Genomic DNA, 25,869 nt, shown 5'->3' with positions numbered 1-25,869 from the left:
AAAAGAAAAAGTACCTCTTCTCCTGGGAGGATAGAGATACACTTATCAGCGGTGAGGAACACAATGCAAGTGGAAGAAACTTACCAGCCCTCATCGGTACAAGATGATGTTCGGGGGGGGGGTTGAGAACCCGAATGAGCAGGGTATTCCCCATCAATAATCACATAAAAGCAATGATTCTGGAGGAGTGGGAGGACGTGGAAAAGAGACTAATCATTCCCAGAAGCTTTAAATCACGCCTGCCATTCGAACCGGAGGACATAAAATTATGGTAAACTCCCAAAATTGATATCTCGATAGCAAGAGTAGCGAGGAATACATCCATTCCATTTGAGGACTCCTCATATTTAAAGGACTCTATGGACAGGAAGGCAGACAGCCTTCTCAAAAAGACCTCGGAAACCTCTGCCGCAATAATAAAGGCCAACCTTGCGTCTACCTCAGTCGCAAGGTCCATGAACATATGGCTGGAGCAGCTGGAGGGTCATCCAAGAAAGAAGACTTCCAGAGAAGAAATCCTAGACTCCATTCCGCTACTTAAGATGGCAATGGGAAGCATTCTTCAGCAGAATCAATTAGATTTGCTGCCAGGAACGGGGCACTTTCTACCGCATCTAGATGGGCAATAAGGCTAAAAGCCTGGTCGGGGGGATAGCCACTCTAAGAGCAAATTATGTGCCATCCCCTTTTCAGGCCTCTGTGTATTTGGTCCAGTACTGGATGAGATATTGGAGAAAGCATTGGATTGAAAAAAAAAAAAAAAAGGGGGGGGGGGGGGGGATTCCCAGAGGAAAGACCTAAAAAAAGTATTATCCTTTCGGAGGTCAGGTTACCAGCAAAAATCAGAATATTCCCGGAAAGGAAAGTCGGGTAGGTGGAGCTACCCGAAAGGTGGTAAAGGGAGAAATACCCTTCCCTCTACAAATGTTAACATGCGTAGACAATGACGCCAAGAAAATGGGAGGAAGATTCCAACATTTCTTCAGGGCATGGACGGAAGTATCCAGCAGCCCATAGATACTCCGATCTATTGCAGAGGGCTACAAAATAGAACTCAAACAGTTCCCTCAAGGAAGATTCCACTTAAAGGCTCAGTCTCCTCAGGTCTCCAGAAGATTACTGACAGACGTGGGAAAATGGATAGACTCAGGGGCAGTGATACCAGTACCAGAGACAGAATGGTTTCTGGGTCATCACTAAAGTCTTTTTTTCAATAAGAAGAAAAAAAAAAAAAAAAAACAACACAGGGGGCGATTATCGCACATTTATAAATCTGAAATCTCTAAACAGATCAGTCGTATACAAAAAATTCAAGATGGAATCGATCAGGTCAACAATTCCTCTAATCAGACCATGGTAATGTGCACGATAGACCTCAAAGAGGCATATTATCATGTACCTATTCACCATCACAGTCAAAAATATCTATATTTCGCGCTGAAGGAAGGAGACACCATACTACACTACCAATTCACATGTCTCCCACTTGGTCTTTCCTCGGCCCCACAGATCTTTACCAAACTAGTAGCCGAAATTATGGCGTTTCTCAGAGAACAATACCTGGACAACTTCCTAGTATTGGCAGAATCTCCACAACAGCTAAGAGCCAGTTTAACCTCAACCATCCTGACCCTAAAAAAATCTGCGATGGATTATAAACTGAGAAAAAAAAAAAAAAAAAAATCACACCTTTTTCCAGAAAACAAAAATCTTTTTGGGAATCCTCCTAGACTCAGAACAGCAGATGTCCTTTCTACCAGGCAAAAAACAAAAAAAGGAGCTCAGGGACAGAGTCAAGGATTTCGGGAAAAAAAACGAAAGTCACCATCAGAGAATGTATGAAGATCCTAGGTCTCATGACAGCCTCCATACCGGGAGTCCGGTGGATCCAATTCCATTTGAGACAGCTACAACAAATTCTGTCAACCTGGAGCAGGAAGATAGGGGATCTGGACAAGAAAATATTCTTAACAAGGATAACGAGGAAGTCGCTAACATGGTGGTCTTCCAAGGCTAACCTACAGAAGGGAGTTGTGTGGAAATTGGCTCCATTTGTCACAGTCACAACCGACGCAAGCAGCAGTGGCTGGGGGTGTTCACGTAAACAATCAGTACATGCAAGGTACCTGGTAAAAGCAAGGCCTTCCCAGATCATCAAATCTAAGAGAACTTCGGGCAGTCTAGGAAGCACTGAAAAGGTGTCAAACCCAGCTTAAAAAAAAAAAAAAAAAAAAAATCAGAATGTCAGGGTGCTGACGGACAATATCACAACAGTGGCCCTTCCTCAGGCATCAGGGGGGTCCACGACATCACCATCTACAGTCCTTAGAGGGAAACATTTTCCAGTGGGCAGAGAAATCAATTCTTTCGATAACAATAAACCTGAAGGGTTCCCAGAATTCAGTGGCAATTTCCTCAGTCGAGAAACAATTCTACAGTCAGAATGGGAATTAAACTGGGAGGTGTTCCTTCACAACAGATCAATGGGGTGCTCCTCAGTGGAATCTGTTCGCCACACGGAAAAACGCAAAGGCGGCCAAATTCTTCTCCCTCAATCCAAGAGACAGACCTACAGGGATAAACGCCTTATCTCAAAAATGGGGGGTAAGATTGGCGTGCACTCTGTCACAGGTTGAGGTGCAGATGTAATGGGCCAGTAAGCCCAAGTTGAGTATAGTAGAGTTAATACATCGCACTCTCGTATAGATGCAAAGTGTGGTTTAATAAAACAGCATAAGTAGAAATACTTAAACCAGACCAGTGGTAGAAGGCGACAATACAAAGAATATAGCGAACAGTGAAGACGTTTTGGCCCACTCGGCTTTATTCAATTCAGTCGTTATTTCTACTGGTTAGTATATGTATAGAAATGATAGCTGTGTATTCAGGTAAGTAGGGTTCTTTAGAAGCTAGACTCTTAGTCCAGGTAGGCGTGTAGGGACTGGTAAAACATCCGGTTATAGGCTGTCAGGTAATGCTGGATAGCGGTGCTGCCAGCACCTTGCTCTGTGGATCAGCTGAGCACCGCTATCAGCATTACCTGACAGCCTATAACCGGATGTTTTAAAAGTCCCTACACGCTTACCTGGACTAAGAGTCTAGCTTCTAAAGAACCCTACTTACCTGAATACACAGCTATCATTTCTATACATATACTAACCAGTAGAAATAGCGACTGAATTGAATAAAGCCGAGTGGGCCAAAATGTCTTCACTGTTCGCTATATTCTTTGTATTGTCGCCTTCTACCACTGGTCTGGTTTAAGTATTTCTACTTATGCTGTTTTAATAAACCACACTTTGCATCTATACGAGAGTGCGATGTATTAACTCTATTATCTCAAAAATGGAACATGGACCTAGCTTATACCTTTCCTCCTTTGCCCTTAATACAGATAGTACTAAGGAAGGTTCTGGAGGATCAGGCCAGGGTGATAATTCTACCATTTTGGCCCAGGAGAAGCTGGTTCACCTTGCCGAAGATCATGTCCCTGGAAGATCCAATTATCCTTCCAAAGACACGGGATTTGCTTTTCCAGGGTCCGATATACCATCCCAAGGTAGAATTTCTTCAACTTTCAGACTGGACCCTGAAAGGCAGATCTTGAGATCCAGAGGTCTGTCAGATTCTGTCATCTCAACAATGCAAAATAGTAGAAAACCAGTAACATCGGCAATCTACACAAAAATTTTAAAAAAAGTTCTGTGCACAGTATCAATCAATTTCAGAGAGTTCTAGTCCTAGCGTCCCTAAGATATCAGAATTTCTGCAGATGGGATTTGAGAAAGGCTTAAGGCCCAGCACCTTAAAAGTACAGATTGCAGACTGCTTTCATGAATTATCCGCTAGCCCACCATCCATGGGTCGAAAGATTCATTAAGGCCACAACGAGATTAAGACCAACAATTAAAACCTATATCCCACCATGGGACTTAAACATGGTCCTGAGGAGCTTATGTGACCAGCCTCACGAGTCCCTTAAAGAATCGAGCATAAAATTTCTCTCTCTTAAAACAGTATTCTTACTTGCTATAACTACAGTGAGACGGATATGGGAAATGTAGGCACTCAAATCAAAGACCCATACCTGAGATGTGTAGACGACTATTATCCTCAGATTAGACCCAGCGTTCTTGCCAAAAGTAGTAACCCACCTCCATGTGAATCAGGAGGTGGCCTTACCCTCTTTTTGTCAGGACCACAGAAATGATCAAGAACTGACCTTTCACTCTCTAGACGTCAGGATAGTTCTACAGTACCTAGAGGCCACAAAAGACTGGCGAATAGATCCTAACCTGTTCTTACAGTTTGAGGAAAAAAATAAGGGTAAAAGGCATCAAAATCAACGTTCGCAAGATGGGTCACATCAGTAATAAGCCTGGCATATTCATCTGAAGGGGGATCCCCAGCAGAGAACATCAGAGCCCCTTCTACCAGGGCTATATCCACATCATGGGCGGAACGAGCAGGAGCATCGGTGGATCAAATCTGCAACATGGACCAGTCTGAGCACCTTCTGCAAACACTGTAAATTGGACATTCTATCAGGTCAAAAAAATGGCCTTCGGAAGGAAAGTCCTCCAGGCAGTGGTCCCACCCTAAAATGTATACTCTAGTATTCCCTTGATGGTGCTGTCAGAAGGGACGTCCTGGAAAGTAGGCATTAGACCTACCGGTAATCGGGTTTCCAGGAGTCCCTCATGACAGCACCCATTACATTCCCTCCCTAAATATTTCAAACGGCTATGTGAAGGTAACAGATTGTAGAAAAACAAATAAAATAGAGTTGCAACCATCCTGGTGTGGGACTTTAAAAAAAAAAAAAAAAAAATCACTGAAGTTGGGGTAAAGGGAGGGGCCTCTTAACCCCTTAATAACATCTGACGTACTAATACGCGTCTGTGCCCTGGGACTTAAGAGCCAGACCCGTATTAGTACGTCATGGCGATCGCGCGCGCACACAGGCTGTGCGGGCGCGATCGCCGCCGGGTGTCAGCTGATTGTCACAACTGACACCCGGTACTATGTGCAGGGAGCGGTCCTGCACCGCTCCCAGCACATTAACCCCCGCGATGCTGCGATCGAAGTCGATCGCGGCATTGCGGGTGCAAGGGAGGTGATCGCTGATACTCACTTCCTCTTCCGGCTTCCAGCGCTGTCTGCAAAGGCTTCCCGGGTGTTGCCATGACGACCCGACGTCGTCATGACAACATCCGGGTCACCAGAGAGCAGGAAGATTGCTTGGGCATGCGCAGTGCATCTCCAAGCAATCTTCACACTGTGCACTTCTGAAAGCCTTCATGGCATAGGGATGGTGCTGCATTCCTGTGCCATGCAGGCGATCAGAAAAAAAAAAGTGAAAGTCCCAGAGTGGGACAAAGTAATAAAGTGTATAAACTGTGTGAAAGTGGAAAAAAAAAAAAAAAAAAAAAAAATGTGCAAAAATATTATGAAAAAATAAAAAAAATACACCAAAAATAAAAATATAATGTACCCATCAATAAATATTATTATAAAAATAAAAAAAACAATAAAAGCACACATATTTGGTATCGCCGCGTCCGGAACAACCTGACCTATAAAACTGTCCCACTAGTTAACCCCTTCAGTGAACACGGTTAAAAAAAAAAAAAAAAAAAAAAACACGAAGCAAAAAACAATGCTTTATCACCATAGAGCCAAACAAAAAGTGGAAGAACACGCGATCAAAAAGACGCATATAAATAAAAATGATACAGCTGAAAACGTCATCTCGTCCCACAAAAAACAAGCCGCCATACAGCTCCATCAGCCGAAAAATAAAAAAGTTATAGCTCTCAGAATAAAGCGATGCTAAAAAATATTTTTTTCTATAAAATAGCTTTTATTGTGTATAAGCGCCAAAACATAGAAAAATGATACAAATGTGGTACCGCTGTAAACGTACTGACCCGAAGAATAAAGCTACCTCATCAATTTTACCACACGCGGAACAGAATAAAAAAAAAAATAAAAAAAAAATCAATTCCTGAATTGTTGGTTTTTGTTTATTCTGCCTCCCAAAAATCGGAATAGAAAGCGATCAAAAAATGTCACGTGCCTGAAAATGTCACCAATAACAACGTCAAGTCATCCCGCAAAAAACGAGCCGTCACATGACTGTCTGCCAAAATCTGGAAAAATTATAGCTCTCAAAATATGGCGATGCAAAAACTAGATTTTACAAAAAATGCGTCTTTTAGTGTGTGACAGCTGTCAGTCATAAAAACCCCATATGATTCTGGCATTGCTGTAATCACACCGACCCGAAGAATAAAGTCGTCTAATCACTTATACCGCACAAGGAACGGCGTCAAAAATAAACTCTTGGGCTAGGGTTAGGGCTGGGTTTGGGGCTAGGGTTGTGCTGGGGCTAGGGTTGTGCTGGGGCTAGGGTTGTGCTAGGGTTAGGGCTGAGGTTGGGATTTTTTTCAAAAGTAAGAAAAAAAGATGACGATATGGCGACTAGTATTGAGCGCAAGTGCTCGCTACTTGAGTTTGCATCAGGTGCTCTGGCATGCATTGAGTATCGTGGGTATTTGAGTGACATGCTCGAGCCTCTGCCCCATATGCTTCGCGGCCAAAAAACTTTACGGGGATTGCCTGCCATGCACGAGCGATCCCCGCATGTTTTTTTTTGGGTGTCTAATAACCGTGAAACATGCGGAGCAGGGACTCGAGCATGTCACTCAAGCACACGCTGTACATGGTGCATACCTGAGTACCCGATGCAAACTCAAGTAGCGAGCACTTGCGCTCAAGAATAATGACAACTTATTCAATATGATGACCTAATGTAAACAAATTCTGTGCCGTACCTCTGGGTTCAAAATGTTCACTATACACCTTAATAAAATCCTTGAGGGGTATAGTTTCCAAAATGGGGACACTTGTGGGGGAGCTCCACTGTTTAGGCACATCACGGGCTCTCCAAACGCGACATGGTGTCCGCTAACAAATTGAATGGAAAATCGGCTCAAATTGTTAGCGGACGCCATGTTGCGTTTGGAGAGCCCCTGTGTGCCCAAACATTGGAGCTCCCCCACAAGTGACCCCATTTTGGAAACTAGACCCCCCAAGGCACATATCTAGATGCATAGTGAGCACTTGGAACCCCCAGGTGCTTCACAAATTGATTCGTAAAAATGAAAAAGTGAAAAAAAAAAACACTTTTTAATTTTTATGAATCAATTTGTGAAGCACCTGGGGTTCCAAGTGCTCACTATGAATCTAGATAGGTGCCTTGGGGGGTCTAGTTTCCAAAATGGGGTCACTTGTGGGGGAGCTCCAAAGTTTGGGCACAGAGGGGCTCTCCAAACGCAATGTGGTGTCCGCTAACAATTTGAGCCGATTTTCCATTCAATTTGTTAGCGGATACCATGTTGCATTTAGAGAGTCCCTGTGTGCCCAAACATTGGAGCTCCCCCACAAGTGACCCCATTTTGGAAACTAGACCCCCCAAGGCACCTATCTAGATTCATAGTGAGCACTTGGAACCCCAGGTGCTTCACAAATTGATTCATAAAAATGAAAAAGTGTTTTTTTTTTCACTTTTTCATTTTTACGAATCAATTTGTGAAGCACCTGGGGGTTCCAAGTGCTCACTATGCATCTATAAAGGTGCCTTGGGGGGTCTAGTTTCCAAAATGGGGTCACTTGTGGGGGAGCTCCAAAGTTTGGGCACACAGGGGCTCTCCAAACACAACATGGTGTCCGCTAATTATTCAAGCAAATTTTACAATCAAAAAGTCAAATGGCGCTCCTTCCCTTCCGAGCCCTGCCGTGCGCCCAAACAGTGTTTTTTCCCCAAATATTGGGTATCTGCGTGCCCAGGGGAAATTGCACAACAAATTTTGGGTCCATTTTTTCTTGTTACCCCTGTGAAAATAAAAAAAATTGGGTCTAAAGAAACATTTTTGTGAAAAAAGTTAAATGTTCATTTTTTTCTTCCACATTCAAAAAATTCCTGTGAAGCACCTGAAGGGTTAATGAAGTTCTTGAATGTGGTTTTGAGCACCTTGAGGGGTGCAGTTTTTAGAATGGTGTCACTTTTGGGTATTTTCTGTCAAAAAGACCTCTCAAAGTGACTTCAAATGTGATGTGGTCCCTAAAAAAATGGTTTTGTAAATTTTGTTGGAAAAATGAGAAATCGCTGGTCAACTTTTAACCCTTATAGCTCCCTAACAAAAAAAAATTTTGGTTCCAAAATTGTGCTGATGTAAAGTAGACATGTGGGAAATGTTATTTATTAACTCTTTTGTGTGACATATCGCTCTGATTTCAGGGCTTAAAAATTCAAATTTTGAAAATTGCAAAATTTTCAAAATTTTCACCAAATTTCCGTTTTTTTCACAAATAAACGCAAGTGATATCGAAGAAATTTTTCCACAATCATGAAGTACAATATGTCACGAAAAAACAGTCTCAGAATCAGGGGGATCCGTTGAAGCGTTCCAGAGTAATTACCTCATAAAGTGACAGTGGTCAGAATTGTAAAAATTGGCCCGGTCATTAACGTGCAAACCACCCGCGGGGCTTAAGGGGTTAACCTCTTGTGTGTTTCCTGTCCCTATCAAGGATATGAAGGACGACCTCCTGATGGTGCTGTCATGAGGGACTCCTGGAAACCCAATTTGATCCTGAACTTGTTTATGGTCATAAGAAGAAAGGATTGGCAATCATAATCTATTGATCCGTCAGGGTAAGAAAGGTTTCTATTCTTAGCTGGAAAATGGGCTAACCCTTTACATAGAGATGCATGGAAATCACTAGAAACATGTATTTAGCCACTTCCAACACCCACTGATTGTTCTTTTATAACAAATTCTGACAGCTGCAGAGTACAGAGACACATGTCTGGCATAAAATGCACCTTGGAGGCATCGTCCATAATAAACTCTGCGCCTCACAAAAAAATAAAAACAATGGACATTCACCTGCCGCAGCAGAGCTATTCCAGAAATATCGACACTGTTGTTCCTAGTGGGTCACATGACATTGTGGCGTTACATGACTGCTGCAGTCAATCACTGGTAGCTGTTCAGATGCAGCTGGTCAGCTTCCACTGACTGATGTGTCACGTGACTGCTGCAACCAGTTCTAACAGAAAACGAACATTGTTGGATTGCTGCTGCTGCGGGAAAGGAGTATACATTGGTTAAATTTCCAGGGGGAACTGAATTATTAAGCATGTGTTGTCCATTAGTGGACAACCCCTTTAAAAATATATGTTTACTGCTATGTCAGAAAAGTCTGTCATATATTCACTCTCCCTACTTCCAGCAACAGAAATATAGCAGTCATCATTTGTCAATATCGAATTATTACCCAAGATTTGAGAAATGTAATGGAACTTTTGAAAAGAATTACCTCGGTTTCTTGAAGTCTGTGTCCTATCAAGCTTAAAGACTCCCCCAAAAGCTGCAGATGGGCTGCTAAGTCAATAGGCTCAGTATCAGGGACTTTTGCTGGAGAAGAAGAGAAGGATAGGAGACTGCTTGGGGACTTTTTGTGTGGTGGTGATGATAGCCCAGAAGAGGATCCTAAAATATAAAAAAACAAAAACACAGGAAAAGTTTTTTGTTTTCTTCTCTCTAAAATAAAAACACAACTCCACACGCATTATAAAGTAGTAGTTGACAATAATACCTTTATTTTTTGAAGAAGATTCCGAAGGACTTGACTTCCGCTTCACGGTTGTGGCTTCGGCTTTGATCTGCTTGTGCTGGAGATACTGAGCTTTCTGCTTCCAGACCTGTAGTCCACATAGGAAGAGAAACAGTCAGGCATATGTAGAATTATAACAGGGAAATAACCGCTATCAAAACAGCTTTAGTTTGTCATAAAGAAATGGCTTTGTGGCATAACTATTTCAGGTACTCAGCATTTTGTGCCTCTCTCCCCTTTTTGGGGGGGGTGGGTGGGGGTTCTAAACATTCTTACAGTGAGCCTGCATGCAAGGAATAATAAATGCAGGCTAGAAAGTATAGATGGTATACAAATTTATGCAAAAAAAGCAAACATGTGCACGATCTCTTGGACTTACAAGCTTGTCTTTTTCTGGTAGTTGCTTCCACACTTCAGCTAATTTTTTACTAAGTTCTCCAAAATCTAAGAATGAGCGAAAAAGAAAAGAAATCTGGAGTAGTATTTTATAAATTTTGATTCTTATAGTACATTTACAAACATCTGTATCCAAACAAACCTCTTCATATCATGGCTTCTATTAGAGCCAGCTTAGAACAGCTAATGATCCCCCTACTGAAAGTACCCACCGAAAACAAAATCTGATCATAGAGGAGCGCGTAAGATGAATCTGATTGCCACCAGGGCACTCTTAGTTCACATGTTGTGGAAGATCTCTGTTGCAGATTTGGTCACAAATCCGTAACAAAATCCACACAAACATGCGGATTTCGTTGCAGAGTTCTTCCTGCTCCATTTATTAACAGGGTGAATACCACAATAAAAATCTGCATAATCAGGAGTATGCTGCAGATCTGAAATCAGCACCATGTTTCACTTTCCTGTGGATTTTTTTTCCCCCCGGAACTTGCATTGCTTCTGTGCACCTCTTACCTATTCCTGGATGCTCTGCAATTATGCTGCCTCTATATTCTTTAGAGAAAACTTGATATGCAGACATATTTTTCTTCTTAGGCTGTGTATACACAACAAAAAAGTGAAAACTGTTATTAAAGAGGATTTCCTAAGGACAGGTCATTAATGTAAAAGTAGTGGACAGCCTCTAAGTTGCATACAGCCCTTGAAAAGGTTGTTTTTTTAAGAGAAAAAAATAGAAAGTGGTCAAAATGGAATAACGACAAAAAAAAAAAGTAGTACTCTTCTCAATGATCCCCTGTTGGTCACTTTCCATTGATTCCTGGTCCCTCTCAATACACAGAAGATGACCAATCACTGGCCCCAGTGACCAGCCAGTAAAGCTGCAGCTAGTCATATGTTCTCCGTGTTGGGACACTATTGCTGCAGCAGGAAGTAGAGACCGCCAGGGGACCAGACAACTTAAAAAAGAGAGCAGCAGGGGTCCAGGCAGGTAAACATCAGGGTTTATTTTTATCAATTTTAATTAAGAAACTTTCAAAATCCCCTTCAACACTCACATGTAAACTGGAGACCATACAAAATTCAAATGCAAAGAAAATGGTATGAAACATAAGGTGTGTGCAGCTTACATCTGATCATCACGATAAACGCAGCAATGTTATATTCTGTACAATCCATTGCTCGGGAAATCTACGACGTATACACTGTGAGGGCTCAGTGGCTGACAATATGGTTTGAACAACGATCACTCATGTCTGCTACCATTTTTACAATCTAGTTTTTGCTTACCTTTTCTGACTCTTTTTTCTTTTTCTTATCCGATGTGCCTTCAAGATGGGGGACAACGGTGGAGGTCATCAGCGTCGGCACTGGTGGCTGTGCAGGTAACGGGGGTAACTGTGCAGTTGGTGGTGGAGATGCTGCAGTGATGGAGGCTGGTGGTGAAGAAAGTAAAGGAGGAGGACCTAGTGATGGGTTGCTCTCCATCCCATGCTCTCTCTTGCTTTTACTATGTTTCTTGTGCCTTTCCTCTTTGTGTTTGTCCTTTTTTTTCTTGCTCTTTTTCGATTTTTTTTTCTTCTTCATCTCCCGAAATGAATCGTCAATCACCAATTCTCTGGCTTCAAGCTCTCCTCCAGACGTTGATGCCGAATCTGGTGTTCCACTAGGTCTAGGTGCATGGCTTTCCTTCCGGTGTTTCTTATGGCTGCTTCTCTCAGTTTCATCCCTGGAAGATTTTTTGCTGCTCTTCTTGGGAGTTGTGCCATCACCAAGAACTGGACTTTCTTGTGGTGGGAACATGCGATCACTTGTTTTCTCCTTAGGAGAAAGAATAAGTTTCATCCTTAAGCCATCTGGTTCCCGAAGTGTTAGAGGTTTAGGTTTTTTAGGTTTATGTGAGAGGTCCTCAGCGGTTTCTTCTTTTTTCCGATGCTCCTTACGGGATACTTGTATAGGGGATTGGAAATGTAGGGGTCCTGCCAGCAGTTTCTCAGTTCTCTTGGATGAGGATTTGCTTGTGGCAATTAATGGAGGGGAAATGGAATTCAGCAAGTCCATGGCTGTATCTGAGGTAGGTGATGAGGAGCTGGGGAGAAGTTTCTTTTTCTTCTTCAGGTCAGATGAAGACAATTCTAAATTACAGAGGGTGAGATATTACTAAGCTGCCCTAGCCAAAAATGAAGAACAAGAGGGAGAAAATGCAAGTGAAGGTTATAATGCATGAGACTGAAAGACAGAAGCAAATAAAACTATTCACAAAAAAGATTTAGAGAAAAAGAACAAAACAAGGTCCTGTGGAAAAAATAACATGCAAACTGAGGCACAAGGGTACATTACAGATGCAGAGGCAGCAGGTTAAAAACCTGAATGATGAACATACCTGGGTAATAAGAGTCATCCGAGGAATGCTTACTTTTCTTCTTATGGGACTCAGGTGCCACAACCAATAATTCTGCATCCTAAAATCAGAATCATTAGTTGCATTAACTAATGTATATATCCGGATCAAGCAGAAGTCATGTTAAAAGGGGATATCCAACTTGGATTAAATAAAAAAGAAAAAAAAAAAAAGCCGACTGTGTAAACCAAGACTGGACGGATGGCCATAGCACAAGCACTGGTTTGCTGGTAGAAGGGAATACGTGTTTTTTTCTGCTTTATGACATACGCTTTCTTTTAGACACTAGTTTGCCGCTTTATATGGGGTTTCCCTACTACTGAATGTTGTCATCTATCCACAGGATAATGAACCTTCAGCGATGCCGAGAACTGGGATCTACAGAGGTCACACCATTCATTGTGTATGAAAGCGGAGTAAAACACACAGCTATTCCGGCAGTCCCGCAAACAATGAATAAAGCAGAGGTGTACATGCCTAAAGTCTGATCCATTCAGTTCTCAGGATCACTAGGGTGTCCCAATGGTATAGTCTTATGGACAATAAACCCCCGTGAAGTATAATAGTATGCATTACTCGGGACTTGCCTCATATCTTTAAAACATTGGGGCTGCTATATATTTCCATTATGCACATTCAGGAAAAAGAAATGTGCACCTAAGGATCTATGTATATATCTCTTGGTTGAGAAGGAATACAAAGTAGCCACAGACTCGTCCCTTTTCTATAATTCACCTCATGCCAGATCAAAACTCTTTATATATTTGAAAAGTATTTGTCAGATATTTAAAGCAAAGCTTCATGTCAGAAGGCACAATCAGTAATTTACTAGATTGTACATATAACCAGTATGCCTCTTTTTACATGTTGTGGCTGAAAACAAGCAGAGCCTTGTTGTTTTAAAAGGACAGCAGCTAAAAGCTATTTCACTGTTGATGGCTGTACGGTTTGGCAGCAAATCTGTCATTCTCCATGTCATGCACACAGCCAAAAGTATTCAAGGGAAAGCTCCCGGCATATTCACTGCCATCCTATAGGCCCACCTTTGGCCTCTGTCTGGCTCCTATCCAGATTAACTGCAATGACAATGTGTGCTATAGTTTTTTTTTTGTTTTGTTGCTTGTTTGTTTTTTTTATTTAAATGGTCCCTAAGGTGGACAGTGATGCTCACTGACAAGGGCCACGGTTGTTCATATACCACATGAGCGTATGTGGCTGACAGCAAAAACACTGCATGCACTCGGCAGAGATTACATGATGGCTCTCAGGATAGCTACCTAGAAAAAACATTTTAGGGTTCGTGCATATGACGCCTTTTGTGCACGTGTGAACTCGCTTCAGGGGGCTCAAGCGTCTTATTTTATTCTTCAGCATCTTTTTGCTGATTTTCTGAGCAGTTTTTGCCGTCGGCATTTTTATTATTTTTTACATGAATTTCTTAAAATAGTGAGAGTGGTCCGGTCACTTCTTTTAACCACTTTGCTTCTTTGGAAAGCTGCGGTTAAGAGAAACTCAAAAGACTGTACATATGAACAGCGAGACGTTTTTACATATAAATGCTTATGTTCATTCTTTTAAGCGTTTATTTAACACTTTCAGATGGGTTGCAGAGTGGCCCAGCCTGAAAAAGACTGTGTGCAGCCTTAGATCTTTTCCAGAAGGAAGCTGAACAATGGCTTTTCTCACCTTCGATCTTTTCTTTGAAGATTTGCGCACTTGTTCTGCAGTCTCCTCTTCCTCTCGGAGTAGATCTTTATATGAGCGTTTTTTCTCACGTTGGCTCCTACCAGCAGCCAGGCTCACATCATCCATCCCACGTTCTAGATCTAAACTATCTAAACATGATAAACGCAAAAAAAAAAGTACATACAAAGGGTTCACCTATCATCTTAGTCATAACTGTATTTATTAGTTCATGTGAACTCTTTACTGACTTACAATGACATGTCAATAGGAATCTGATTAAAAAAAAGGCCCTTTAAAAGAGTCATTCTCTGTAAGTGGGGCCATGCTGCAGTAAACGGGAAATGTGGATGGAGGTGCAACACTGATGCTGGGCAATGGGATATACCCTTAATTAGCATACCATTGCAGTGCCCACCATATGCGGGGTGAACATGCTACAGCTCTTGTATCCTGTTGACACTGGAGAAAATATGGTGCACATTATTCCCAACTCGTCTCCCCCTTTGGCAATGCAGGTAACAGTAACTACTGAACTCCAGCAATGGTGACACATACATGCAAGGACGACTACCTACGTTCATTTTTGTATCATCATTTTACTTCGTCACAGTGCTCTGATGGTACTCCTGGAAAATAATACATCTATTCCTACCTCTGCTGTCACTGTACGCCATCGTCAAGACTTCACATCGAACAAGCAGTAGCAAGTATCTGGGGAAAAGCTTAAGAGCTCCTAACCTGTAAAATGGAGAAGAAGATTCTGTAGCAAACATTGGTTGTTGATGTTCTAAAACAAAAACAAACTTCATATTTATAAAATTGATTGTGCAGCGGTTTCTTGCTTACTATTTATAAGATGAATTACTCGGCTGCTACATTTATTCACACCAGCAGCAGCCTGAACAGTATTTAGTCACTGCACCAAAACTGCCCGTGTGATGGCACCCATAGGCAATATCAAGTCAGACTGATCCAGAAAGCAAGATGCCCAAAAAATGACAAAAGATTGCACTGAAAAAAGTCGAGAACATCCTATGCCCTAATTTCATTGTCTATTAGACATTTTTTGCACCTTCTGCATCAGTTATGGAGTGTCTAGAAGTTATACAATGTGTAATATTTAATATCAAGTTCTATTTTTACAAAGCTTGTCAATTACAAAATGGTTTAGGAGAGAAGAAACTGCCTAAAGCCACAATTTACATCAATATTTGTAAGCCAAAACCAGGAGTGGGTGATAAATACAGAAGTGGTGACGTGTTTCTATTATAATTTTCCTCTAATTGTAAGCCAGAAATCAGGAGTGGCACAAACACTGGTGTAAAATACTGAACATGGCCTAACATTTAAAGTCCTCATCCTGTGTGAAGTTTTTCATATACTTTGGGCATTTAACACAATGTTAGTTGTTGAAGTGTTACTTACTCAAGGCCATTTTATCACTGCCTCGCTTGTTTGACAGGCTGCAGAGGTGCCATCACAACCACAGTCTGAACTCTGCAGCCAATCACTGGGTTCAGCAGGGTTGCTGATGTAGATGGCACGAGAATGCGGAGTCCAGTGATTGGCTGCAGTGGAGATGTTCTGTAGTCGTGACATCACGGCTGTAGACTGTCAAGGACTAGGGGTGCAGAGGTGAAAAGGCAACTCTGGAGAAGCAGGGGAATGTAACGGATTTTCTTACTTGAACACATAGGATGCTTATGGCATAAAATGTTGTAAATCTGGAAAACATGAAAAGTTGGTAAAACCCACCAATTTCATTTGGTGCAACACTCCCCCAACAGATTATATTGGGGGGACAGAAAGATGTTGTCAAAGACTATAGTGCACAGCCATCTTCCATGTGAGGTACAATAAACTATATTTGACAAGTGAAGCCCTGACCTAAAACACCACTGACATGACGAAGTGGCGCTGTAATTTAGAGCATCTCTGGTCTGTCCACAATGGGGCATTCTCTGCTGCTTTCACAGTAAGGCCTCATTCAGACATCCAAGTTTCACATAATTATTGCATCCATGTTTCACAATGACAGAACAAGTAGCCATTATAGTCATAGGGCTGCTCACATGTCCACCATTTGCAATTTATTGAAGTAGTTTTTATTATCTTATGGTATTAGCTTATTGTTTTTACACCAAACTGTTCATAATGGTGCACACGCAAAATAAGAATACTATTTTTGTCTTTAACTAGTACTTGTGATTTTTTTTTTTTTTTTTTAAAACATTGAAAGTCAGAAATCCTTTGGGAAAAAGGACATAAAAATGCACCAAATTTAAACATCTGCATGAAACCTTACTCCAGGCAGAGACTGGAGTGAGATGCTCAGAAAAAAAACAGACATTTGATAAATGTCGAACTTCATGAAGCTAAGTGCTCATTCACAGTTCAGTTTTTCACATATGAGCGCTCTCCATACTTTTCAGGCATCGCACTCGTACCTATGATAGTCTATAGCGCTATTCACATGCACATGATTCTTTGCAGACTGAGTGGTCAGTGCACAATCATGTAGACATGTCTGATGATGATCCGAGAGTCGGATCAAACTTGCCTTTGAAAGTCTATGGGTCAGTGTTAAAAAAAAAAAAAAAAAAAGAAAAAAAAAAAAGACAGCACTTGAAATGCCATCAATGCGCTGTCCATTTTCACAAATTGTTAGGAGAAAGTGGCGAACATTTTTTTTCTTCTCATTAGGAAAAGATTAAAAATAAAAACAATAAAAAAGACTTAAAAAGAAAGACAACCTAAAAGTGGAAAGTGGCACAAAACAGAGAATAAGGCGCAAAAACAAGAGTCTTTAAAAATTAAAATTACTCCAGAAAAGTGGAAAAACAATTATGAATCAGGGTACAATTGTCGGTAAAACAAAAATACAATAAATAGTTATTTACTGTTAATGGGAAGGAGAAACTTAGATTTTTTTTTTTTTTTTTTAAGAAATAGACACCGCAGTGATGCCAAAAAAGAAACACACACACACAGTTGTGCTCAAAAGTTTACGCACTCCGGCAGAATTTTTCCTTTCTTGGCCTTGTTTCAGAGAATATGAATGATAACAAAAAACTCTCCACTCATGGTTATTGGTTGGGTGAAGCCATTTATTGTCAAACTAGTGTGTTTTCTCTTTTTAAATCTTAATGACAACCAAAAACATCCAAATAACCAGGCTTCCGGGCTGATGAGTGCAAATTTGCCTCCAGTATTTGCGGATAACGTGCTGCATTCATCTTTCTTCAACTTTTACCAAGTTTCCTGTGTCTTTGTAGCTCACACATCCCCCAAAACATTAGCGATCCACCTCCATGCTTTACTGTAGGAATGGTGTTCCTTTCATCATAGGCCTTGTTGACCTCCCTCCAAATGTAATGTTTATGGTTGTGGCCAAAAAGTTCAATTTTGGTCTCATCACTCCAAATTACCTTGTTCCAGAACTTTTGAGGCTTGTTTCTGTGCTGTTTGGCGTATTGTATGCAATATACTTTGTGGCATTTGCACAGTAATGGCTTTCTTCTGGCGACTCAACCATGCAGTCCATTTTTCTTCAAGTGCCTCCTTATTGTGAATCTTGAAACAGCCACACCGCTAGTTTTCAGAGAGTCCTGAATTTCAGCTGATGTTATTTGTGGGTTTTTCTTTGCATCCCAAACAATTGTCCTGGCAGTTGTGGCTGAAATTTTTGTTGATCTTCCTGATCGTGGTTTGTTTTTTACAGAGCCCCTGATTTTCCATTTGTTAATCACAGTTTGAACGCTGCTGACTGGCATTATCAATTCCTTTGATATTTTTTTTGTATCCCTTTCCTATGGTATACAGTTCAACTACCTTCTCCCGTAGATCCGTTGACAATTCTTTTGCTTTCCCCAATTTTGCTTTCACAATCCAGAAACGTCAGTGGATGGATGAAGGATGCAAGAGTCTGTCTGGATCCCAGAAACTCACTCAGTTTTTTTGCACACACACGGATTACAAGCAAACAGGTCACAGGTGAAGATGTTACCTTTAGTAGCCATTCAAACCCATTTGTGTCATGTTATCAGGCCAAAATCACGAGGGTATGTGAACTTTTGATCAGGGTCATCTGGATGTTTTTGGTTGTCATTAAGATTTAAAAAGAGAAAACACAGTAGTTTGACAATAAATGGCTTCACCCAACCAATAACCATGAGTGGAGAAAATGTTTTTTTGTTATCATTCATATTGTCTGAAACAAAGCCAAGAAAGGAAAAATTCTGCTGAGGTATAAATTTTTGAGCACAACTGTATATACATGCACATACAGTACAGACCAAAAGTTTGGACACACCTTTTCATTTAAAGATTTTTCTGTATTTTCCTGACTATGAAAATTGTACATTCACACTGAAGGCATCAAAACTATGAATTAACACATGTGGAATTATATACTTAACAAAAAAGTGTGAAACAACTGAAAATATGTCTTATATTCTAGGTTCTTCAAAGTAGCCACCTTTTGCTTTGATGACTGCTTTGCACACTCTTGGCTTTCTCTTGATGAGCTTCAAGAGGTAGTCACCGGAAATGGTCTTCCAACAATCTTGAAGGAGTTCCCAGAGATGCTTAGCACTTGTTGGCCCTTTTGCCTTCACTCTGCGGTCCAGCTTACCCCAAACCATCTCGATTGGGTTCAGGTCTGGTGACTGGAGGCCAGGTCATCTGACGTAGCACCCCATCACTCTCCTTCTTGGTCAAATAGCCCTTACACAGCCTGGAGGTGTGTTTGGGGTCATTGTCCTGTTGAAAAATAAATGGTCCAACTAAACGCAAACCGGATGGAATAGCATGCCACTGCAAGATGCTGTGGTAGCCATGCTGGTTCAGTAAGCCTTCAATTTTGAAATCCCCAACAGTGTCACCAGCAAAGCACCCCCACACCATCACACCTCCTCCTCCATGCTTCATGGTGGGAACCAGGCATGTAGAGTCCATCCGTTCACCTTTTCTGCGTCGCACAAAGACACAGTGGTTGGAACCAAAGATCTCAAATTTGGACTCATCAGACCAAAGCACAGATTTCCACTGGTCCTAATGTCCATTCCTTGTATTCTTTAGCCCAAACAAGTCTCTTCTGCTTGTTGCCTGTCCTTAGCAGTGGTTTCCTAGCAGCTATTTTACCATGAAGGCCTGCTGCACAAAGTCTCCTCTTAACAGTTATTGAAGAGATGAATCTGCTGCTAGAACTCTGGTGGCATTGATCTGATCTCTAATCTGAGCTTCTGCTAACATGCGATTTCTGAGGCTGGTGACTCGGATAAACTTATCCTCAGAAGCAGAGGTGAATCTTGGTCTTCCTTTCCTGGGGCGGTCCTCATGTGAGCCAGTTTCTTTGTAGCGCTTGATGGTTTTTGCAACTGCACTTGGGGACACTTGCAAAGTTTTCCCAATTTTTCAGACTGACTTTCATTTCTTAAAGTAATGATGGCCACTCATTTTTCTTTACTTAGCTGCTTTTTTCTTTCCATAATACAAATTCTAACAGTCTATTCAGTAGGACTATCAGCTGTGTATCCACCTGACTTCTGCACAACACAATTGATGGTCCCAACCCCATTTATAAGGCAAGAAATCCCACTTATTTAACCTGACAGGGCACACCTGTGAAGTGAAAACCATTTCCAGTGACTACCTCTTGAAGCTCATTAAGAGAATGCCAAGAGAATTGAAGAACCTAGAATATAAGACATTTTCAGTTGTTTCACACTTTTTTGTTAAGTATATAATTCCACATGTGTTAATTCATAGTTTTGATGCCTTCAGTGTGAAATTACAATTTTCATAGTCATGAAAATACAGAAAAATCTTTAAATTAGAAGGTGTGTCCAAACTTTTGGTCTGTACTGTATAAATATATACACACAGAGATAAAGATCCTACTCAGCACATTGTGCAGGAAACTAATGTCACTGGATGAAACTAACGTCATTAATAAACCAATCAGAAATCCGGTGTGTCCTACACAGCCACAATCATTACAAGGTATATACACACAAGTTATATAGAAAAAAATGACCTCACTTACAATTAGCAGTGGGAACATGCAAGGCCTGAACACCTCGGCCTTTGGATGTAAACAAATGACCCCGACTTTACACAAAGACTGAAAAATATAGATATTCAGATCCTCCTGGAAACATGGACCAGAGCTGAAAACGAATCCCTGGTACCCATTGGATTCAGGGAAATCTCCATCCCTGCCCTGAAAAATAAAAACACCATATAGGGCCACTGCTCAGGAAGAATATCGCTCTGGTATAAAGAGGAGCTCCAACCGTACATCAAACCTATTAAGAGGGGAGACAGCCACATATGGATCAAAATCAGCAGCTCCATCCTCATCTCTCAGTCTGATGTCTACCTCTGCGCTACCTACATACCCCAGCCAGAGTCACCCTACTTCAATCCAGACCTTACAGAGAGAAGCTGCCCATTACCAGGCCCTGGCCAAAGTTCTCATGTTTTGAGACCTCAGTGCCAGAACAGGGAGACAAAAAGACTTTGACCATGGACGGAAAGATCTACATATTTGGAGCAGAGGTTAACTGCCACGACTCAGTACACACGGAGAGAAACAGCTATGACAGTACAGTCAAAAGTGGCAAGAAGCTCCTGAACCTATGCAGAAGTTTAGGACTTCATATACTCAATGGCCATACCAAAGGAGACTCTCTAGGAAGATTTACATTAAACTCCCATGTAGGAAGAAGTGTTGTTGACTATGCCATTACAGACATGGACCTGGCAAATATCAGCGCCTCATTGTCACCCCACAAACGCATCTGACAGATCACAGCCAACTTCTTCTATACATGAAATCTTCAAAGAAATCATCAACAGAAAAGCCCAGCTGAACGGTCTCTTCAACCTGCCTCCATCCTATAAATGGTCCAAGTCGTCGGCAACAAAATATAAAGAGGTTTCAAGCAGCCACGAAATACAGGAGATGCTCCACCACTTCTACAACTACGAGTACAAGTCAAACCCAGAAGGAGTGAGTCAAGCTGCAAAAGACCTCATTAATATACTCTACACCGTGGCCGAATTGTAGTTGACTTTAAGGTCGGACAAGAGGCCAAAAGAAAAAAAAACAAAACAGATCTACAGTTGGTTTGACAGAGAATGTAAAGCCGTTCGGAACAGCCTGAGAACAGCCTCAAACAAGAATCACAGAGACCCCCAACCACCCGGATCTCAGAGACGCAACGCCTACAACACCATACAAAACCCTCCTCAGGAAGAAGAAGCAGAGTTACATCTCCACTAAACTTAACCACCTCCAAGACAACTCCTTCTGGGAACTATGGAACCACATGGGCACAAAAAGCAACATCCATATCCAGTACTTCAGCGACCTATAGGCTGTGTGCCCACGATGCGTTTTTTAAACGTTTCCGCAGCGGCAAAAACGCTTAAAAACGCATGGTAGAAGGCCTGCCATGTTCCCCAATGATAATCTACATGTGCTGTGCACATGCTGCGGACATTTCCGCTGCCGGTTATCATTGCGGAAAAAAACGCAGCACTACCAATTATTTTGCGGAAGCGCTGCGTTTTCGTCGCCATTGACTTGCATTGAATCGCTTGGATTCCGCATCACTGGATCTGTAGATGCAGATTCCATGCGTTTCAATGTGTGGATGGTACCCGAGTCTGGAGAAGAGGAGACTCTCCTCCGGACCCGGGTACCATTGAACCTGTAAAAAAAAAAAAAGAATAAAATAAAAAATAAATATCATTTACCTTCCGAAGGCCCCCGCTGCGCTTGTCCTCCCTTGCCGGCAGATCGCGGTGGACTGAAGGACCTGCCATGACGTCATAGTCATGTGACGGCAGGTCCTTCAGTGTAGTACACCGCGAGCTGCCAGGACGGTGCGAAGCAAGACTCCGGGGGCCATCAGAAGGTAAGTATAGATTTATTTTTTTATTTTTAAACATTCTTTATAGTCACACTATAAATCCATGCCGTTTGCATGGATTTATATAGTGTGACCAAGTTGACAAGCACTTTCCAAGTAATGCTAAAATCGCTTGGAAAGAGCTTGTCAACACGCATGCGGAAATGCATGTGAAGAACGCTTCACATCCGCATGTCCCTGGCAGGAAAACGCATGTACAATCCGCATGTACAATCCACATGCGTTTTTTCTGCCAGGGAGATGCAGAAACGCTCAGGAAAAATCCGGAGCATTTCTGCATCGTGGGCACATAGCCTTACAAAGACATCCTGAAGGAAGGACCAAACCAAGAACAGAAAGACATAATGGCAAAACTAAAGACAATGGAGGAAAAAGTAAAAAGTAAACTCTCTGGATACACCAATCATGTTACAGGAAGTTTCAGAGACAATGTCTTCCATAAGGTGTAGAAAAGCTAGCGGCCTGGATGGAATCCCGCCGGAAATGCTGAAACACAGCCCATCAGAAATACAGGCTGCAATGGCTAAACTATTCAACATCGTGCTGAACGCTGGTTACTTCCTTCACACCTGGAACCAAGGCCTCATCTCACCCATTCACAAGAGTGGGGACAGCTATGACCCTGCCAACTACAGAGGCATATGTGTCAGCAGCAACCTGGGAAAACTGTTCAACAGTATCCTAAACAAGAGGACCCTCCGTTTCCTCACCGAACACAACGTCCTCAGCAAAAGCCAAGCAGGGTTCATGCTTAACTATCGCACCACATCTACACCCTGCACAGTCTGATTCAGAGTTACGTCCACAACACAAAGCACAGGAAAATATACGCTTGTTTTGTAGACTTTAAAAAGGCCTTTGACTCAATATAGCACCCGGGCCTGTTCCTGAAATTGCTGGAGAGCAGAATAGAAGGAAAGACCTATAATGTCATCAAAAGCTCCTACACCGAGAATAGCTGCAGCAGGAGTATGAACGGGAAAAGAACGTCTGATTTCCAGCAGTGTCGAGGAGTCAGACTGGGCTGCAGCCCAAGTCCAACACTCTTCAATATCTACATCAATGAGCAGCCACTGCCCTAGAATCCTCTGTGGCACCAGATCTCACACTCCATGACGCCAAGGTGAAATTCCTGCTGTATGCAGATGACCTACTGCTGCGGTCACCAACCGAGATAGGTCTCCAAGACCACCTGAAAATCTTGGAGAAATTCAGCTCCACATGGGCATTACTCATCAACCCAAACAAAACCAACATCATGGTGTTCCAGAAGAGAAAGACAAGATTGGCCAGCACCCTTCATTCGTGCTAAACAACTGCGCTCGCACAGAAACTGACAAGTACACCTACCTGGGCCTGGAAATTCACCGGCCAGGGAGCTTCACACATGCCATAGAGACCCTGAAGGACAAGGCCTACAAAACCTTCTATGCCATCCGTAGTAAACTACCATCTGAAGCCACAAGTGAGGGTCTGGCTAAAAATCTTTGATGCCAAAATCACCCCAATCCTTCTGTCCAGCAGTGATGTCTGGTGTCCTTACACATACCCTGACTAGTCAGAGTCAGATTCCAGCCAAACAGAAATATTCCACCTGGAATTCTGTAAGCACCTTCTCCAGGTCCATCGGAGCACCAACAACTGTGCATTTCGGGCTGAGCTGGGCAGATTCCCACTGCACCCAGCAGTCCTGAAGAGGATGCTGTCCTTCCAGGCACACCTACATAGTAGCAATCCAAGCTCTCATCACCATAACGCCCTGCTACATGTAAGGAGGTCAAACAAAACAAGACCAGCGGAGCAACTCCCTCAAACCCACCCCGACCAAACCCAACCTGACCGAAACAACAACAACAACCACAGCAGCCTGACAAAAGCCAGAATCAGGAAGATGGTAGACGAAGGCAAAGAGAGATTTGTCAGTGACTGGAGGAATGGTATCATCGCCTCACAGAAACTGACCATGTACAGGAGTCTACAGAGAGACTACCAACTGGCTCAATACCTGGAAAAACTTCCAGACCCCAGAGACTGCCAGATCTTGAGCTGCTATAGACTCAGTGCACACGATCTGGCCATCGAGGTCGACTGGCACAGACAGAGCTACAAGCCCAGAGAGGACAGACTGTGCCCACACTGTGACCTGGTGGATGAGACCCACTTCCTGCTACACTGCACCAAATACCCAGCAGGGAAGGACACTCACTTCAGGAGACTGATCTCTTCCCGAACTTCAGATCCATGAAAGAGGAGGAGAAAACATTTATCCTGCAGGGGGAAGAAGAGAGTGCGGTGGAGACAGCAGCGCAGTATGTGAGTGCATGCCATAGGCTGTGAGAAAGAGGACTATGATAAATCATGGACTTCCATAGCCCCCACCCATCGTTCCTACAGTGCCCATCCATCATCCCCACAGTCCCCATCCCTATACCCTACACTTACTTTGGCAAAACTAATGTTTGTTTGGTCCTGCCAATAAAGCTTCTTTGAATTGAACTGAATAAATATATATATATATATATATATATATATATATACACATATATATATATACACACACACACACATATATATATATATACACATATATATATATACACACACACACATATATATATATATACACACACACATATATATATATATACACACATATATATATATATATATATATATATATATATATATATATATATATATACACACACACACACAGTAAATATACATGCATATATAAATGCACACTATGTGTAATGATACCATGAGCTGCACACAACAGACATGGGCACCCTGTGACCTGGGTACGTAGTGAGCAGCGCAGAGCTGCAGTCACCCGTGTGGTGAGTACCTGTCAGGCAGCTCCGCTGTCACCTCCGCTCAGCACACAGTATAGTGGGGTCAGCATCACACCACACCGGCACAGGAGCGGAGACGCCTCCCCAGGACTCTCCCGCCGCGCACACTGCTCTCTCCACACTTCGGTGCACTGTCTACCGGCTTCATTCCGCTGAGCTCCGCCGGCTTCCCGCCATCATGGAGGAGACAAACCGAGCCACGCACGTACAGGCGTCATGACGTACACTGCGAGCAACGGGTGAGACACGGGCGTCTGATTGGTCAGTCAGACTACACTGCGCGTCCTGATTGGACGGCTGCTTTGTTTATCTCCCGCCCCCTATAAATAGGGAAGACAAAAAGCGTATAATGTGCGATAACTACGGCGGAGAGCGGCTGCTGCTGCTGCTGCGCCCTGAGTCTGTGCGCCCTGAGTCTGTGCGCCCTGAGTCTGTGCGCCCCTGGCTGTGATGACTATGGCGCTGTGCTCCGCAGCAGTGTTGTGGTCTATGGGGTACAAATCCTCATACTTTGTATGTTCTCTCTGGAGTATTAATTTCCATCTACTTTCCCGGGGCAACTACAGGAATTTAGGGTTAAAATGACTATTTAGATTTTATTTGCAGCTCAGGATTAGTTCTAATAACTTATCGGCGTAGTCACCTTCCTAGTTCCCTGTAAGGCTGTGTTCACACATCCTATTCCTGTCCGTTATTTTTTCTCTGTCTGCACACTGACCCATAGAGTCCTATTGAAACTCACATCCGTTTTAAAAAGAAATTGGTGTCTTCGGTCCTTGAGACTCGTAGCAGGTCCTAGTCTCATCTGTTTTGTGGATCAGACGCTGATATTAAAGTCTTTGGAGATCTGTGATAAATGGAGGGACGTACTAAAAAGAATGAACAGAATAACGTCTAGGTCCAAAAA

The 25,869-nt window shown here is 42.4% G+C and overlaps 1 protein-coding gene across 1 annotated transcript in view; it reads right to left on the bottom strand.

Moving 5' to 3' along the window:
- HMGXB4 (HMG-box containing 4) overlaps positions 1–25,203 on the bottom strand; it is a 30,384-nt gene extending 5,181 nt beyond the window's left edge. The window contains exons 1-9 of the mRNA XM_073644300.1: positions 24,956–25,203; positions 14,820–14,905; positions 14,168–14,316; positions 12,464–12,542; positions 11,371–12,215; positions 10,597–10,678; positions 10,064–10,128; positions 9,667–9,772; positions 9,388–9,560 (exon numbers count right to left, since the gene is read on the bottom strand). Coding sequence (XP_073500401.1) covers positions 9,388–9,560; positions 9,667–9,772; positions 10,064–10,128; positions 10,597–10,678; positions 11,371–12,215; positions 12,464–12,542; positions 14,168–14,316; positions 14,820–14,841 — 1,521 coding nt within the window. The 5' untranslated portion in view covers positions 14,842–14,905; positions 24,956–25,203. The remainder of the gene's footprint in view (positions 1–9,387; positions 9,561–9,666; positions 9,773–10,063; positions 10,129–10,596; positions 10,679–11,370; positions 12,216–12,463; positions 12,543–14,167; positions 14,317–14,819; positions 14,906–24,955) is intronic.
- Between the last annotated feature and the right edge of the window lie 666 nt (positions 25,204–25,869).

The sequence above is a fragment of the Phyllobates terribilis genome, unplaced genomic scaffold, assembly GCF_046119375.1.
Source record: "Phyllobates terribilis strain yellow unplaced genomic scaffold, ASM4611937v1 Scaffold_8__6_contigs__length_399053987, whole genome shotgun sequence".
NCBI lineage: Eukaryota > Metazoa > Chordata > Amphibia > Anura > Dendrobatidae > Phyllobates > Phyllobates terribilis.
The sequence above is the reverse complement of the archived record's forward strand: the minus strand, read 5'-3'. Positions and strand labels throughout refer to the sequence as shown.